This window comes from Filicampus tigris, chromosome 2, assembly GCF_054856515.1.
Source record: "Filicampus tigris isolate MCC_2025a chromosome 2, RoL_Ftig_1.0, whole genome shotgun sequence".
Lineage (NCBI taxonomy): Eukaryota > Metazoa > Chordata > Actinopteri > Syngnathiformes > Syngnathidae > Filicampus > Filicampus tigris.
In genome coordinates this window covers 5,314,729-5,327,833 of record NC_141218.1, presented here as the reverse complement: position 1 = coordinate 5,327,833, position 13,105 = coordinate 5,314,729, and the positions used below count along the sequence as shown (strand labels likewise).

At 42.3% G+C, this 13,105-nt stretch overlaps 2 protein-coding genes across 2 annotated transcripts in view; both read left to right on the top strand.

Annotated features, from left to right (window-relative positions):
• The window catches only part of col25a1 (collagen type XXV alpha 1 chain), a 44,114-nt gene extending 36,056 nt beyond the window's left edge, over nucleotides 1-8,058 (top strand). The window contains exons 22-36 of the mRNA XM_086023626.1: nucleotides 142-186; nucleotides 652-696; nucleotides 777-857; nucleotides 930-992; nucleotides 1,065-1,115; nucleotides 1,497-1,523; nucleotides 2,156-2,236; nucleotides 2,493-2,528; nucleotides 4,014-4,067; nucleotides 4,139-4,192; nucleotides 4,280-4,306; nucleotides 4,596-4,649; nucleotides 5,324-5,410; nucleotides 7,810-7,848; nucleotides 8,000-8,058. Of these exons, the coding sequence (XP_085879752.1) occupies nucleotides 142-186; nucleotides 652-696; nucleotides 777-857; nucleotides 930-992; nucleotides 1,065-1,115; nucleotides 1,497-1,523; nucleotides 2,156-2,236; nucleotides 2,493-2,528; nucleotides 4,014-4,067; nucleotides 4,139-4,192; nucleotides 4,280-4,306; nucleotides 4,596-4,649; nucleotides 5,324-5,410; nucleotides 7,810-7,848; nucleotides 8,000-8,002 (747 nt within the window). The 3' untranslated portion in view covers nucleotides 8,003-8,058. The remainder of the gene's footprint in view (nucleotides 1-141; nucleotides 187-651; nucleotides 697-776; nucleotides 858-929; nucleotides 993-1,064; nucleotides 1,116-1,496; nucleotides 1,524-2,155; nucleotides 2,237-2,492; nucleotides 2,529-4,013; nucleotides 4,068-4,138; nucleotides 4,193-4,279; nucleotides 4,307-4,595; nucleotides 4,650-5,323; nucleotides 5,411-7,809; nucleotides 7,849-7,999) is intronic.
• Nucleotides 8,059-11,448: 3,390 nt separating this feature from the next.
• etnppl (ethanolamine-phosphate phospho-lyase) overlaps nucleotides 11,449-13,105 on the top strand; it is a 9,063-nt gene continuing 7,406 nt past the window's right edge. The window contains exons 1-3 of the mRNA XM_086024193.1: nucleotides 11,449-11,528; nucleotides 11,615-11,733; nucleotides 12,857-13,016. Of these exons, the coding sequence (XP_085880319.1) occupies nucleotides 11,470-11,528; nucleotides 11,615-11,733; nucleotides 12,857-13,016 (338 nt within the window). The 5' untranslated portion in view covers nucleotides 11,449-11,469. The remainder of the gene's footprint in view (nucleotides 11,529-11,614; nucleotides 11,734-12,856; nucleotides 13,017-13,105) is intronic.

Below are 13,105 nucleotides of genomic sequence, written 5' to 3'. Positions count from 1 at the left end.
TCCTGCTAACACGTTCGAGTCATCCTTGGCATGTGTTCAGTTCTTCTCTTCTTCCAAGTCATCACATAACGTAAGGTAGCTTTGCTTTTGGTGATTGCTGAACTGTGTCGTTGTAAACGTGACGCCTTTGCTTGTGTGCAGGGCCCGCCGGGTCCTCCTGGGCCTGTAGGACCGCACGGTATGAAGGTACATGTTGGACATTTTCCAATGAGTGCTTGTACTTGCTGTTAAAGCGGAAGTCAACCCAAACATATTTTTTTCAAGAATATGTTCTATGCAGGCCAACTAGTTGAATCAAGGCAATATGATTCATATAAAATATGAGTTAAGCATCAAAATCCACACGTTTTTAGTCCTCTCCGGGGGGGGCCATTTTGTCACTTCTCTCGACTGAAAATGACATCACAGACCCTCAGGGTTCAAATGACCAATCACGGTTCAACTGTTTTCTGAAGCTGAGCTACGATTGGTCGCTACCTGAGCAACTTCAATGTCATTTTCAGTCAACAGAAGTGACAAAATGGCCGCCCTCAGAGATGGCTGCGTTTAAACTAGTGGGCCTGCAGAGAACATATTCTTTAAAAAAATATATGTTTGGGTTCAACAAAAAAAAAAAAAAAGTGACCAGTTGTCCTGTTTGTGTTCCGGCAGGGTGACCGCGGTATGCCAGGCCTCCCGGGACTTGACGGAGAACGCGTAAGATAACGTCGGCGACGTATGAAACCGTTCAAGACAGAATGAGTGTGTTTTTATCACCAGAGCTCATTATTTGGCAGGGCTACAAAGGCTCCAAGGGAGACATGGGAATGCCCGGAGCATCAGGAGACAAAGGAGCTACCGGTTTACCTGGTTTACCTGTAAGAACGTGCCAACCATAGTGACCTTTGAGACTGTGTGTGCGACTCGATGGTGCTTGTTTTATGGCGCAGGGTGTCAACGGGGTGAAAGGAGACAAGGGAGATTCGGGTCTGCCAGGTCCCCAAGGCTCCTCAGTGAGTTTCAATGTCCGCACGACTGATGGGAACGTTCAAAGCCTCAAGTGTCAAACATGTGTATCTCTTTAGATTATTGGCCCTCCAGGGGCACCAGGACCTCACGGGCCCCCGGGACCGATGGTAAGTCTCAACGGCGTAAAAACAGTACGTACTCGTATTTGTGGAGCTTCCCAATACAGTTTGTAAACAACTGTACTGACAAACGGATGCCAGTAGATGGCAGCTATGCAACACTTACGATTTTACATCAACTCATCTTTTGAGTACATATGACAGATTATGAGAGAGAAAATGGCCACAGTTTGGAAGGAAGTCAGAAAATGTTCAGCATTTTACACTTGGAGTGAGTCTACGTCACATTAATTAGCAGAAACATGTTTGTCGGTGTCATGAACATGCCAAAGTACAAAAGCCATCTTGGATGAATGTATGAATGTTGCCGATGACAGTCGCCGTGCGTGTACTCTGAAATGGAGACTTGTGCCTCGTTTTGTCTTTCAGGGACCCCACGGTTTCCCCGGACCAAAGGTAAGACCCCCTTTGGGGCAGTTGATTTTGAGGTGTTGAGTTGTGCCATCAACAGGGTTATTCTTCATTACAGTTATTTCGTTTTGACTTTTTGTTTTTCAAATGCATTTTTTTTATTTAATTTTTAGAGCAGGTTTGTTGTTTACATTATTTATTTATTTACTTTTTTTTAATTTTCGAAAAAGCTTTGTTTTAGTTTTTAGTAGTTGTAATATTAGTTTGACTTGTTTTAATGTATTGAGTATCTGTCGAGCACAAGATAAAAAAAAAAAAGTCTCTAAGTATTGTGTATTATAGTAAAGTAAACTACACTTAACAGACGACTTTTTGACCTTCCTTCTTCTGGACGGACTGCAGCAAGACCAAAATAAAATTTAAAATGAACCCCGAAAACTCATGTACGATATTAATCGACAAAGACAAAAACAAAGAACATTTTACGTGTAATTATAGTTTGTTTAGTTAGTTTTATAAACAAAAGATTTTGTTTCAGTTTTTTTTTTTTTTTAAAGCATTTTTGTTCTCCTTTTATTTCACGAGTGAAAATTCTTTTTCGATTTGAGTTATTTCATTAGTTTTCTAGATCTATAATAACCTTGGTCATCAGACACGACTCCACCTTTATGACGCAGGGTGAACCCGGTTTGCACGGTACAAAGGGCGCTCGCGGAGAACCAGGCCACAAAGGAGACCGAGGACCATTAGGTCTCCCTGTAAGTACAACAAATGCCACCGCCTCGGTATTTGTGCACCCGAGTGTTTGTACGTGTTTGTTTTACATAGGATATTGACGGTGTGCGTGTGTATGTGCTTTCATTCATTTGCCTGATTAGTTTGCCAAATCCCAGTAACCCAGCATATAATTTGGAAGTAAACTTGGCATCAGAATGTGCAGTAATAACAGAGTTCATCCGGTACTAATCCCGCCTTGTCCATGTCCATGTCACTCATACGTCCGTAACCACGCAGGGAGCCTCCGGCTTGGACGGCAAGCCCGGGATTAGGGTGAGTGACCGAGAGGCTTTGACCACCCAAAAACTCTCGTTGTCCTGTCTCCGACTCTCACCCGCTTTTCCCACTTCCTGTTTTTCACGCACAAACAAACGAGTTAGCTAGTTGAGTGGTTCCTTGACTTCCAAGTGCCCCAAATATAGAATTTGGAAGTGAGGAACTGAAATGATGGTTTGGTCCCAGTGACCCCACTTTGTGAAGCCAAGCGTCTCCAATTTTGGTTTTAAATTGGACGGTGATTTGCCGCCTCAGGCCGCTGGCAACGGACTTTTCACGGACTAGTGAACAGTCATCCATGCCTTCGGCACATCTCGACCGGATTACGATCATGCATTTTAGTTTGGAGTCAGCCAGCCCTTCAGAGTACATTTCAAGGTTGTGCTATTTGTCCTCCAAGCTCTAAATCATTGATTCTCAAAGTGTAGTACTAGTACCACTAGTTCCCGGGATGTCAAACTCATTTTTGTCGCGGGTAGTTACGGTTGCCGTCGGTGGGCCGTTATGACTGTGAACTCATATAAATGTATGATCGCCTTATACTATCACATCCACGCAACAAATTGATAGATAACTGGTTTTGAAATCAGAAGCCACGTGTCATCTTCCACACCGCTTATCCTGTACAGGGTCGCGGGGAGGTGCTGGAGCCTATCCCAGCTGACAATGGGCCAAAGGCAGACCACACCCGGAACCGGTCGCCAGCCAGTCGCAAGGCACACTCACAGACACCGTTCACTGAGCGGGGACCGATCCCACGCTGCCCGCACACAACTCAGGCGTGTGAACCACTACACTATCAGTGACCCTAAATCAGAAGCCAGTAAATTGTTTTTCAAAAAAAAATGTTTTCAATGATGTTCGTGTGAGTGGGGGTTTGAGAAAATATATTTTTAAAAAAACGAAAAAAAAGATTCCAATTTATTTTAAAGGGGGGGATTGGTGACAAAAAAATCTTGCAATATCTCAAATCTCAGCGCTGTTGAAAGTAAAGACAGTTTGAAAGGAACACAAAGTCGACACATGATTTGCTTTCACGGGCCACATAAAAGGATGTCGCGGGCCGGATGTGGCCCCCGGGCCTTGAGTTTGACACCGGTGCACTAGTGGAACATAGGCTCCCTCTAGTGCTACGCGATCGAATCAGTAGCCTAACTACAGTTGTATTTAACTTAGCATAATTCATTCCTGTTTTATCATTAAGAACGGATTGTTTTTAAACTTTAATTTAGTTGTAATTTTTATTTACATTTTGAATTGAGTTGCAAGTTTGGACACAGAACAAAGTCAACTCTTAGGTCAAGGAACCACTGTCTTACCAAACAAACACCCAAAAGGTAGCCCGGAATTGTCAGCATGAACACACACTCATTCATGAACTGCAGACGTGCATGTGTATGCTGCGCTGTTGTTTTTGGAATTCCTTTTTTGGGAAGAAGCGCCACTGATTTGGAGTCACCACGGCAACACTTGTCATTGCAGGGCACCGACGGGCCTTCAGGTCCAGCTGGTCCGGCCGGCCCAAAGGGGGACAGAGTAAGAAGCGCTCCGCCGCACTCACCTCACTTTTGAAGCTTTGGCTGATTTTGTTGTTGTTGCCGGGTCAGGGCGAGCGAGGGGCGGCGGGGGACCCGGGACCGAGGGGGCCCTACGGATTACCTGTGAGTTTTGGATGTATATTTTGCATGGTTTTGCAGGTTTGAGATTCCCTGGCATGGTTCTGATCCGTGTCGTTTTTTTCTTTGCAGGGAGCAGCGGGAACCCCGGGCTTGGATGTAAGTCTCCAAAAATAAAGAAACGGGAAGGCCGTCAAGTAGAATGTTGAAATTCTTCAAAAGGCTTACGCGTATGAAGCCGCGTTGTCATTCGAAATATCTCACCGACATCCATTGCTAATTATTTTGATGGATTTCCATCTTTACATTCCATCCGAATCAGCAAGTGTGACTAACAAAAACAGGGTTGGTGAAAGTTTGAAGATTTCCTCGGACCTTGGATCCTATCTAGCGATATCCTTGAAAGTGTTTTTGTTTTGTTGAAATTAATAAAATTGCCCTCTTCCAGGGGTTGCCGGGTTTGAGAGGAGAGAAAGGCGACATTGGGGAAAGAGGAGAGAAGGTAGATGTAGAAGTAGATGTGCTGCACTGATTCTAACACGAGACGGCTGGTGTCAATGGACAGGACGAGTTGTTTTTCCATTTGTTAGCGTCACGGCTAGCTCCTCACCATGTCATCTTCGGCCCATGCAAACCATGCCCACCAATCACAAGTCACCGCTCACCCATCGTCATTCCAACCAAGGTCCATTGACAGCAGGCTCTTCGCATCCATTTCTGATTGTCACCATGCATCTCGTCACCTCCAGTCTTGAAATAAATGAACTAATTCCTTGTTGGCCTGCGCTAACGTTAGCTAGACACGCAAATTACGGACTGACCTGAAAAGTCAAGAAATGCGATGGCCGGTATTGTGTGGCTGTTCAGTCTGCACCAGATAACCCAACTTGAGGTGTGACGTCAACAGAGTAATGCATGACTCGGATGTGAATGATTCCCTTGTTGGCGGTGTTCTCCCTGCTACTCTTTCTCATCCTTTATGCCCTTGACGGCCTTAAAAGGTGGTCAGCTTCACTCCCTCCGACTGTAATATTTCCCTTTTCGTTTTTTCCCCCGAGCGATCAGTCTAACCTCCCCCTGTCGTGGGCTCCCTTTCTTTAATCGCTCCCCTTTTCCTAATCTCGCTGCTGTTCCACGGAAGTGATTTTTAACGTGACCAAATGGTTGTATCCACAGGGGGAGAAGGGAAAGAAGGGCAAAAAAGGGCCTAAGGGCGAGAAAGGAGAACAGGGTGCCCCTGGATTAGATGCACCCTGCCCATTGGTATGTCACAACTGAGAGCTGGAAGCCACCTCCCAGCCGCGTAGGGTGGTCTCCCCCAACGAGGGGGGCGGGGTGCCCCGTGGCCACACCCACGCCCAGCTATCAGCGGAAATAATCCGAAAGGCTGAATTGTGGCGTCGGCAAGGTCACGAGGCGACCCCGCCATCGCGTGCGTTAAGGCCGCCTGGTCCTCCTCTGTCCCAGTAACACTGCGAGGTCATCTTTGCAAACAGGGTTTCCGGGGATTTAAGGGTGAAAAGGGGGAACCAGGGCAGCCAGGTCTGGACGGGCTGGATGCCCCGTGCCAATTGGTACAGTATTCCTCTCTTTCCTCCGCCACTCACCCCTCTGCACGCCGCTCACCTTCAGCCATCAAGCGCGCACGCGACACACACACGCATGCGCAGCCATCTTCTCATTCGTCACAGGCGCACACAACACCCACTGCATCCGACTAACTTCTTGACTGCACGCAGCCTTTTTCAAACAATACAAGTCGAATGTGACACGAGAAAAAAAAACAAAAAAAAAACAAAGCTGGCATCAAGTCCTTTTAACGCACACCCTTTTCCGGCCCAATTAAAGATCCCGATCCCACTTTCTTCTAGCTGATCCCTCCAATGACGTTACCCTTTAACACCTGGCTAACGGACTTCTCTACTGACGAGTGACCCCGCGCTCCTCCACCCCTACCTTTAACTCGTTCCCTCCTGTTCTTGTACCAATTGGGCCAGACCGTTACAAGAGGGGGGGGGGGGGGGCAATCCGACGTTACATGAAGTTTCTTGTCATGATTTACATAATGTAGCCTAAGGCAAAGCTGCAGCATTGAATGCTAGTTTTCACGCGCACACACTGAGCCTCTCGCCTCACTTTTCACCAAAGCAATATGAGAGACTTGAATCAGTGTATCAGCTCGCATGCCATTTATTTCGTTTTGATGTGTCTTATTTGCATGATTGACAATATACGTTTTGTAATCATGTACCAAGGTGATTATAGTTAATGACAGAAAACAAAAGATAAAAAATTAATTGTGGGGGAAAGAATTGTTGCAGGAATAAAATAAAAACAAAACAAACAAAAAAAACTACCTGAAACTACGTCTTACCTTAATAAAACCAAGTATAATTACACTGGTCAATAGATTTTTACAATTTTGACTAAATCTGATTTTTTTTTTTTTTTTTAACGCTTACCCTAATTTCAAATCTGCCTTGTTTTTTTCACTAGCACATTAGGTTGTCATATTAATGATAGTATAACAGAAGTATATGTAATATAGTAATATATTAGGGTTAGGTTCAGCAACAAGTGGATTTTTTTTTTTTTACTTAAACATCATTGCTATAAATTATAATGCACGGTAAAATCCATATTGTGCAAGCTTTTATAGGTCCAAAAAATGAAAATATCTCAAAAACTTGATGTGCTTGAAAAAAAAAACCCTACAATTTTAGAAATCTGCATCAAAAAAAAGTTTTGGGACAAATCAAGCCATCTCCGAATAAAATGTGCTCTTGACCAGCGTTATAGCAGTGTTAAAATCCTTCGCTTTCATCTTTGTTAAATAATATCTTACATGAGCTTTCAGGTTTCATTCCAAATGTATTTATTTTGGTATTGCCATCCGTACAGAAGAAGTAAGGTCAAACTGTCGTTTCAGAACTGTACTTTACTTTATTACACTACACTTATGGAGCTTTTTTTTGTATTGCACTCTACAAATACTCAATACATTTGATTAAAAAAAAAAAAAAAGAACTAAAACTAAAATGAATACTAAAATTAATAAAAACGAACTAAAACGAAGCATTTTCGAAAAATAAAAACCAACAAACTTGCTTTAAAACCTAATTTAACCAACTTTAAAAAATAAAAATCGCAATGAAAGGTTGTTTCAATGTTTTTACTACCCATAATGAAAAATCAAAAACTATTATAGCCCCACCATGTACATATGAAAGATCATTAAAATGCATGTTCAATAAATGTATATATACACGACTGACAAAAGGTCTGCGACATTCAGCATTTCTTTTTTTTTTTTAGATGAGTCTTCGCGCGCCTGTTCAAATGTCAGGTTGTATGAAATAAAAAATATGACCAATATAAATCATTATAACCTGTACAACTCAATTGAAAAGAAAATTGTTTAAAGATTTGAGAAAATACTGTAAACTGATTGACTGACCCTCTTCCACCTGGCATTTGAAATAGGATGTGCAGAATTTTTATACCATCGGCTGTACTTTATGTTCATACACATTGTGCATTTGTTACTGTGTGTGGCCCTGTGGCATAAAATCAGCCCATCTGAGGCCATTTTTAATTTGTGCGTGTGCTGAACAAGCTTCCAATGCCGGTTCAGTCTAATTGTGTGTTTGTGATGATGGCAGGGTCCCGATGGCTTACCGATGCCTGGCTGTTGGCAGAAGGTAAGAGTGTAAACATTGACATTTTTATGGCAAGACCAACTTCTCTGAGTTTGTTCATGTCGTCCATGCTGTTGTTTGCATGATCAAAAAAAAAAAAAGTCAGAACGTGGGCACACTTCATGTGGTTTTCTCTCCTTTTTTTTTCTTGCAGTGATCACTCTAACCTGAAACGCATGGAGTTTGTAAATAATGATTCTTTTTTTTTTTTTTTTTTTTTTTTTTTTTTTTGGGTATTTATAGTTTTTTTTTTTTTAATGGGATGAAAAAATGTCTAAGTGTATGAGGATGCAAAACCAACACCAACAACAAAAGATACCCTGGGATGCGTCACGCCCCAAAAGCTGCTTCTACTCACATCACATCAGCGTGTGGAAAAAAAAAACAAAAACGTCTGCTCTCTCACATCCACATGGTTCGTGTGTGTGCGTGTTGGTTGGGTCGTCCGGAGCTTGTGGCAGAACTTTACAGCTTCCCACACTGGAGTGCCACAGGGCTCTTGCCTGGGTCCACATGAACTCACAGACAGGAAGATGATGTGTGTTTTGTGTTGTCACCGCCCACCCACTCACGCAGCATCAAAAAAGACAAAACCTTGCAAAAGCATGTTGATATGTCTTGTGCGCACACTGTTTTGGCTTCTGCAGAGGAAAAACTAACAACAACAAGAGAGAGATTCGATTTTTTTTTTTTCTTCTTTTAATTTCCACTTTTGCTGAATCTTCCCAAGGGAGTCACGCCATGGCTGGTCGCCTGAAAAGTCCCGAAAGTGAAAGATGTTTGTTGCTTTAATGCGCCCGCCCGCCCGCCGTGCCTGCAAGGGGCGTTGATGGGCGCCGCCCCTCCGGGTCCGGGGAACCCGAACCTCCTTCGGCTGCACTGATAACAATCCACAAAGGGTTTTAGTTGGGACGGGTGCCCCCTCTGAGCCGGGGACGGTCTCCGCGGAGACGGCTGAGGATCTACTGAGTGTTGATGGAATGCAATCATGGTTTTTGGTTTTATTTTATTTTATTCCTTTTTTTTTTTTTTTTTCTTTTCCAATTTTGGTTATCTTGCCAAAGCGCAAGCGACCTGACATGTTGCATCGTCTTTTCGGTTGTCCGTCCAGAAAAGAGCTTATTCACATATACAGTTATACCTTGACTTTCAAGCATACCCTATTTGTATTGGAAAATCGTTTTTGATTTCAAAGATGTGAGTGAATTCGACCGACCATGTGTGTATGTGTGTGTACTTGTGAATATCATCAGGAGCTGTGACTCTGGCTCCATTTGGTCATTTACATGTGTCCAAATGTGGCGTAAACATGTTTTTGAACTGTTACACAACCGGGTCAAAATGACCTCTCTCTACTGTGGGTTACCATACTTCACTCTTCCACGCTCCTTGCGAGTGTTTTTATTCTGCATTTGTGAGTTTGACTGTTTGTTCCGTACAGTAGTGACTGTGGCTGTCATTGCCCACGTGAAATTCCATCCTTGGTGTACACTGACTGACATTTTCGTGCATCGAACCATCAACGGAGATATGACGCGGCAGGAATGTCAGGATGGGGGCGCTTTGGCAACATGACGCCACAATGAGGTTTTGTTTTCTTCTTGCTAATTGTTTGCTATTTGGTGTATGATAGCCTTTGGTGCCTGAAGCTTTTATTCATTCCTTTACCACAAACTTTATAGCATCTTTTCATTTATTGTGTTTATTGGAGAGGAATTGGTGTGGTAAAATGTGTTGATTTTTTATTTTTTTTTTCCTTCACAAATTGTTCAGCTTCAAGTGGGTGCAAACAAAAAAAACACACAAATGCTACTTGGAGGTGTCAGTTCACTTACATGTGCATTCACAAGTCGGCAATGGAACACCCACGAGGCCATTTTTGGTGCATTTTGTTTCTTTGGTCGCTGCTAAGCGAGCTTTTCTCTTCGCAAATATGCGGAAGGGATATTCACCAGTTTCTTTGTCGTCGGATTGTTTATGTATGAACCGATTTCTTTGCATATACGATGTATTTGTATTTGATGACATAATTTATTTTTCTATGGTTTCTTGGATTGCTTGGGTTTTCGAAGCGGCATTCCTGTGTGTCACTCGGGCGTCGCCATGACGACACATCTGCTTTTATTTCGGTGACCTGAATGTTGTTGGGCCCAGCCAATGCGATGCGTTTGTTTTGCTTTTCTCCTCTCCCTCGTTTGCATTGAATGTAGTTTTTGGTCTCTAAATCTCTCTCTCTTTATAGATATAGATATATATATATATATAGATATTGATATATATATATATATATATATATATATATATATATATTGATATATATATATAGATAGATAGATAGATATTGATATATATATATATATATATATATATATATATATAGATATATTGATATATATATATATCTATAGATATATATATTGATATATATATCTATAGATATATATAGATAGATAGATAGATATTGATGTATATATATATTGATATTGATGTATTTATATATTGATATTGATATATTTATATTGATATACACATTTATATATGTGTGTGTATATGTATTCTGTATAGTGGAGGAGTTAATGTACTGATGAGATGTGTGCTCATTTGACAAAAAGTGCAATTTTATGATCACCTCGTGTGTGTGCGTGTGCGTGGAATGCAACAGGAACATTATATTTGAGTGATTTCTCTGCCCCCCTCCCCCCCCCTCCCCTCCCATTAAAAAATATAGGCTACCACTTGTGGGTGGAGGGGCAACAAATAATTAAAAAAAATGGACTTAAAATGCTGCCCCTTTCTCCAGTATGTTTCCACAAAAGACTTTTAATATTTTGTCAGTGTTCCTCTTTGATTTGGTGATTGTTCTCACACGGTGCTGTGTCTTTAGCATGTGCAGCTATTTTTTTTTTTCCAGGTTTTTTTTTTTCTTAATCATGTGCACAAGTGCCAAAGTAATCCAGTCCAATATTTTGCCATTTGAAAATCTACAAAAGACTCTGTGAAATGCCACGTGTGGTTTTGGAACAAAGAGCAAACAGTCGTGTGAGTTGAAATATATTTGTATTCTTTTTGATTGTGTTTTAAGTTTATGTTCTGCATTTGTACTTTTTTGTTATTTTTTTTTTCTACCCATTTGATTGACATTTCTTTACAAAAAAAAAAGATCCATGTATTAAAACTCATGTGACTGTACTGTTGGAGCCAAATAAATGCAGTCTTTCAAATGCATCGCTGGTAGTAACCACATACAAACACACACACACACACACACAATTTGGGTGACTAACAGGTAGTGGCACCTGCATTCAAGCCAACATAATGCAAAAAGTCACATCTAATGACATTAAATCAAACTGGGGATTGAATAAAGAGTATACAGGCAGGTCATTTCTCTTAAATTAAGTAATCCATTACTTATTTTCATTACTTTTTTCGGACCCAGTTTCGGGAATGTGAGGCGAAACCAGGGTAGAAGGTGCGATCCAAACCCTTTCAGGGTGCTGTATGAACGTTGCCAGTAGGTAGCAGCAGAGAGCGCAGATTTGTCCTCATTTCCACCACAAATGGGCGGCGCGCACCGTCAAGTCAAAAGTGCGTGGAGTGCTTCTCCCGCGGGACACTTGCACGATGTGCGCCGAGAAGTTGGCTAAAACACAGACGCTCGACCTGAGGCGGAAGCTCATTGGGTACGAGCAAAATGTCTTTGTTTTTTTTTTCTTTTTTTTTTTTTTTACTGCCTGACTTGAGTTTTTTTTCCCTCTCTCCTGTGCAGGCCATCATGTAAAATCTTCTTCAGTGATGACCCCATTAAAATGGTGCGCGCCAGGGGTCAGTACATGTTTGACGAGAGGGGTGAACGCTACCTGGACTGCATCAACAATGTGGCGCACGGTAAGAAATGACGTCATCCTCATCCCAACTTCAAAGCGCAAATTTCAAGTTCAAATTTTAAAAAAAAGCTGCGGAAGTGGTTGAAATGTAGAAGATAAGACTGAAATCCGCATTGGCTTGAAACAGTCAAGACATTTCTGAAGGTAGAAAAAATATATAAACAGTCCCGTCCAAAAGTATTGGGACGGCATGGTCAATTCCTCTGTTTTTGTGGTACACTGAAGACATTTGGGTTTCAGATGAAAAGATTGATAGAAGACAAAAGTTCACAATTCCAGTATTTATGTGATGGCGTTTACATCTAGATGTGTTAAACACAGGGGCGGTGCCAGAACGTGGCTAAAGGGTGGTCCTGGAAAAATCAGGGTGGGCCTGAATATTCCTTTCACTGAGCACAATCCTCCTGTCCCGACACTTTGTATATTCAAATAAAATGATCAACTGAATAAGATGAAGTTGAGATCTTCTTTAGACAACCACAATGGCATTGTTAATATTCAATAAAATCAAAAACACAACGAAACAAAAATTCAAAAATAATTTCATAATAATTTACAAAAAATGTCAAAGTATACATTTTTCCCATGAATCTCACTTGGTGGGCAGTCTGCCAATCATGGCCTGGTTAAACATCTCAGGACACAGCACCATTTGTTTGAAGCCTCGCACTTTTCAAGTGAGCAAAAGTATTGGAACTGACATGAGTGGCCTGAGCCTTAGTCGCAGTAACTGCATTAAGCTTGCACGCCATTGACCTCATCAGACTGTTGCTTTCTTCATTCGGGATGCTTTTCCAGTTTGTTACTGCAGCCTCTTTCAGTTCTCGTTTGTTTCTGCTGAGGGCTTCACCCTTCAGTCTCCCCTTCCGGAGGTAAAATGCATGCTCTATTGGGTTCAGGTCTTTTCCGGCCAGTCCAAGACTTTCCACTTCTTCCCCTCTGATGAAGTCCTTTATTTTGTGGTGGTCAGTATTTTTTGGGGTTATTGTCTTGTTGCATGATGAAGCATCTCCCGATTAGTTTTGATGCAGCCTCAGCAAACACACACGCACACGGCTTGCAGCTGCCCTGCCTACAAGCGCAATGCGGCTCACCCCTTTTTTTTTTTTTTTTTTTTTCACTAGTGGGTCACTGCCACCCGGACGTGGTTTTGGCCGGCGCGCAACAGATGGAAACGCTCAACACCAACACTCGCTTCCTGCACGACAACCTGGTGCTGTACGCCCAGAGGCTGCAGGCCACCTTGCCCGCCCAGCTCTCCGTCTTCTACTTTGTCAACTCAGGGTGAGTACGCACGGCAAGAGGGACACACCTCTCGTGTATCTCTTCACCTCGCCTGTAGCTTACTTGCAGCTACATTACATTCCACAAAA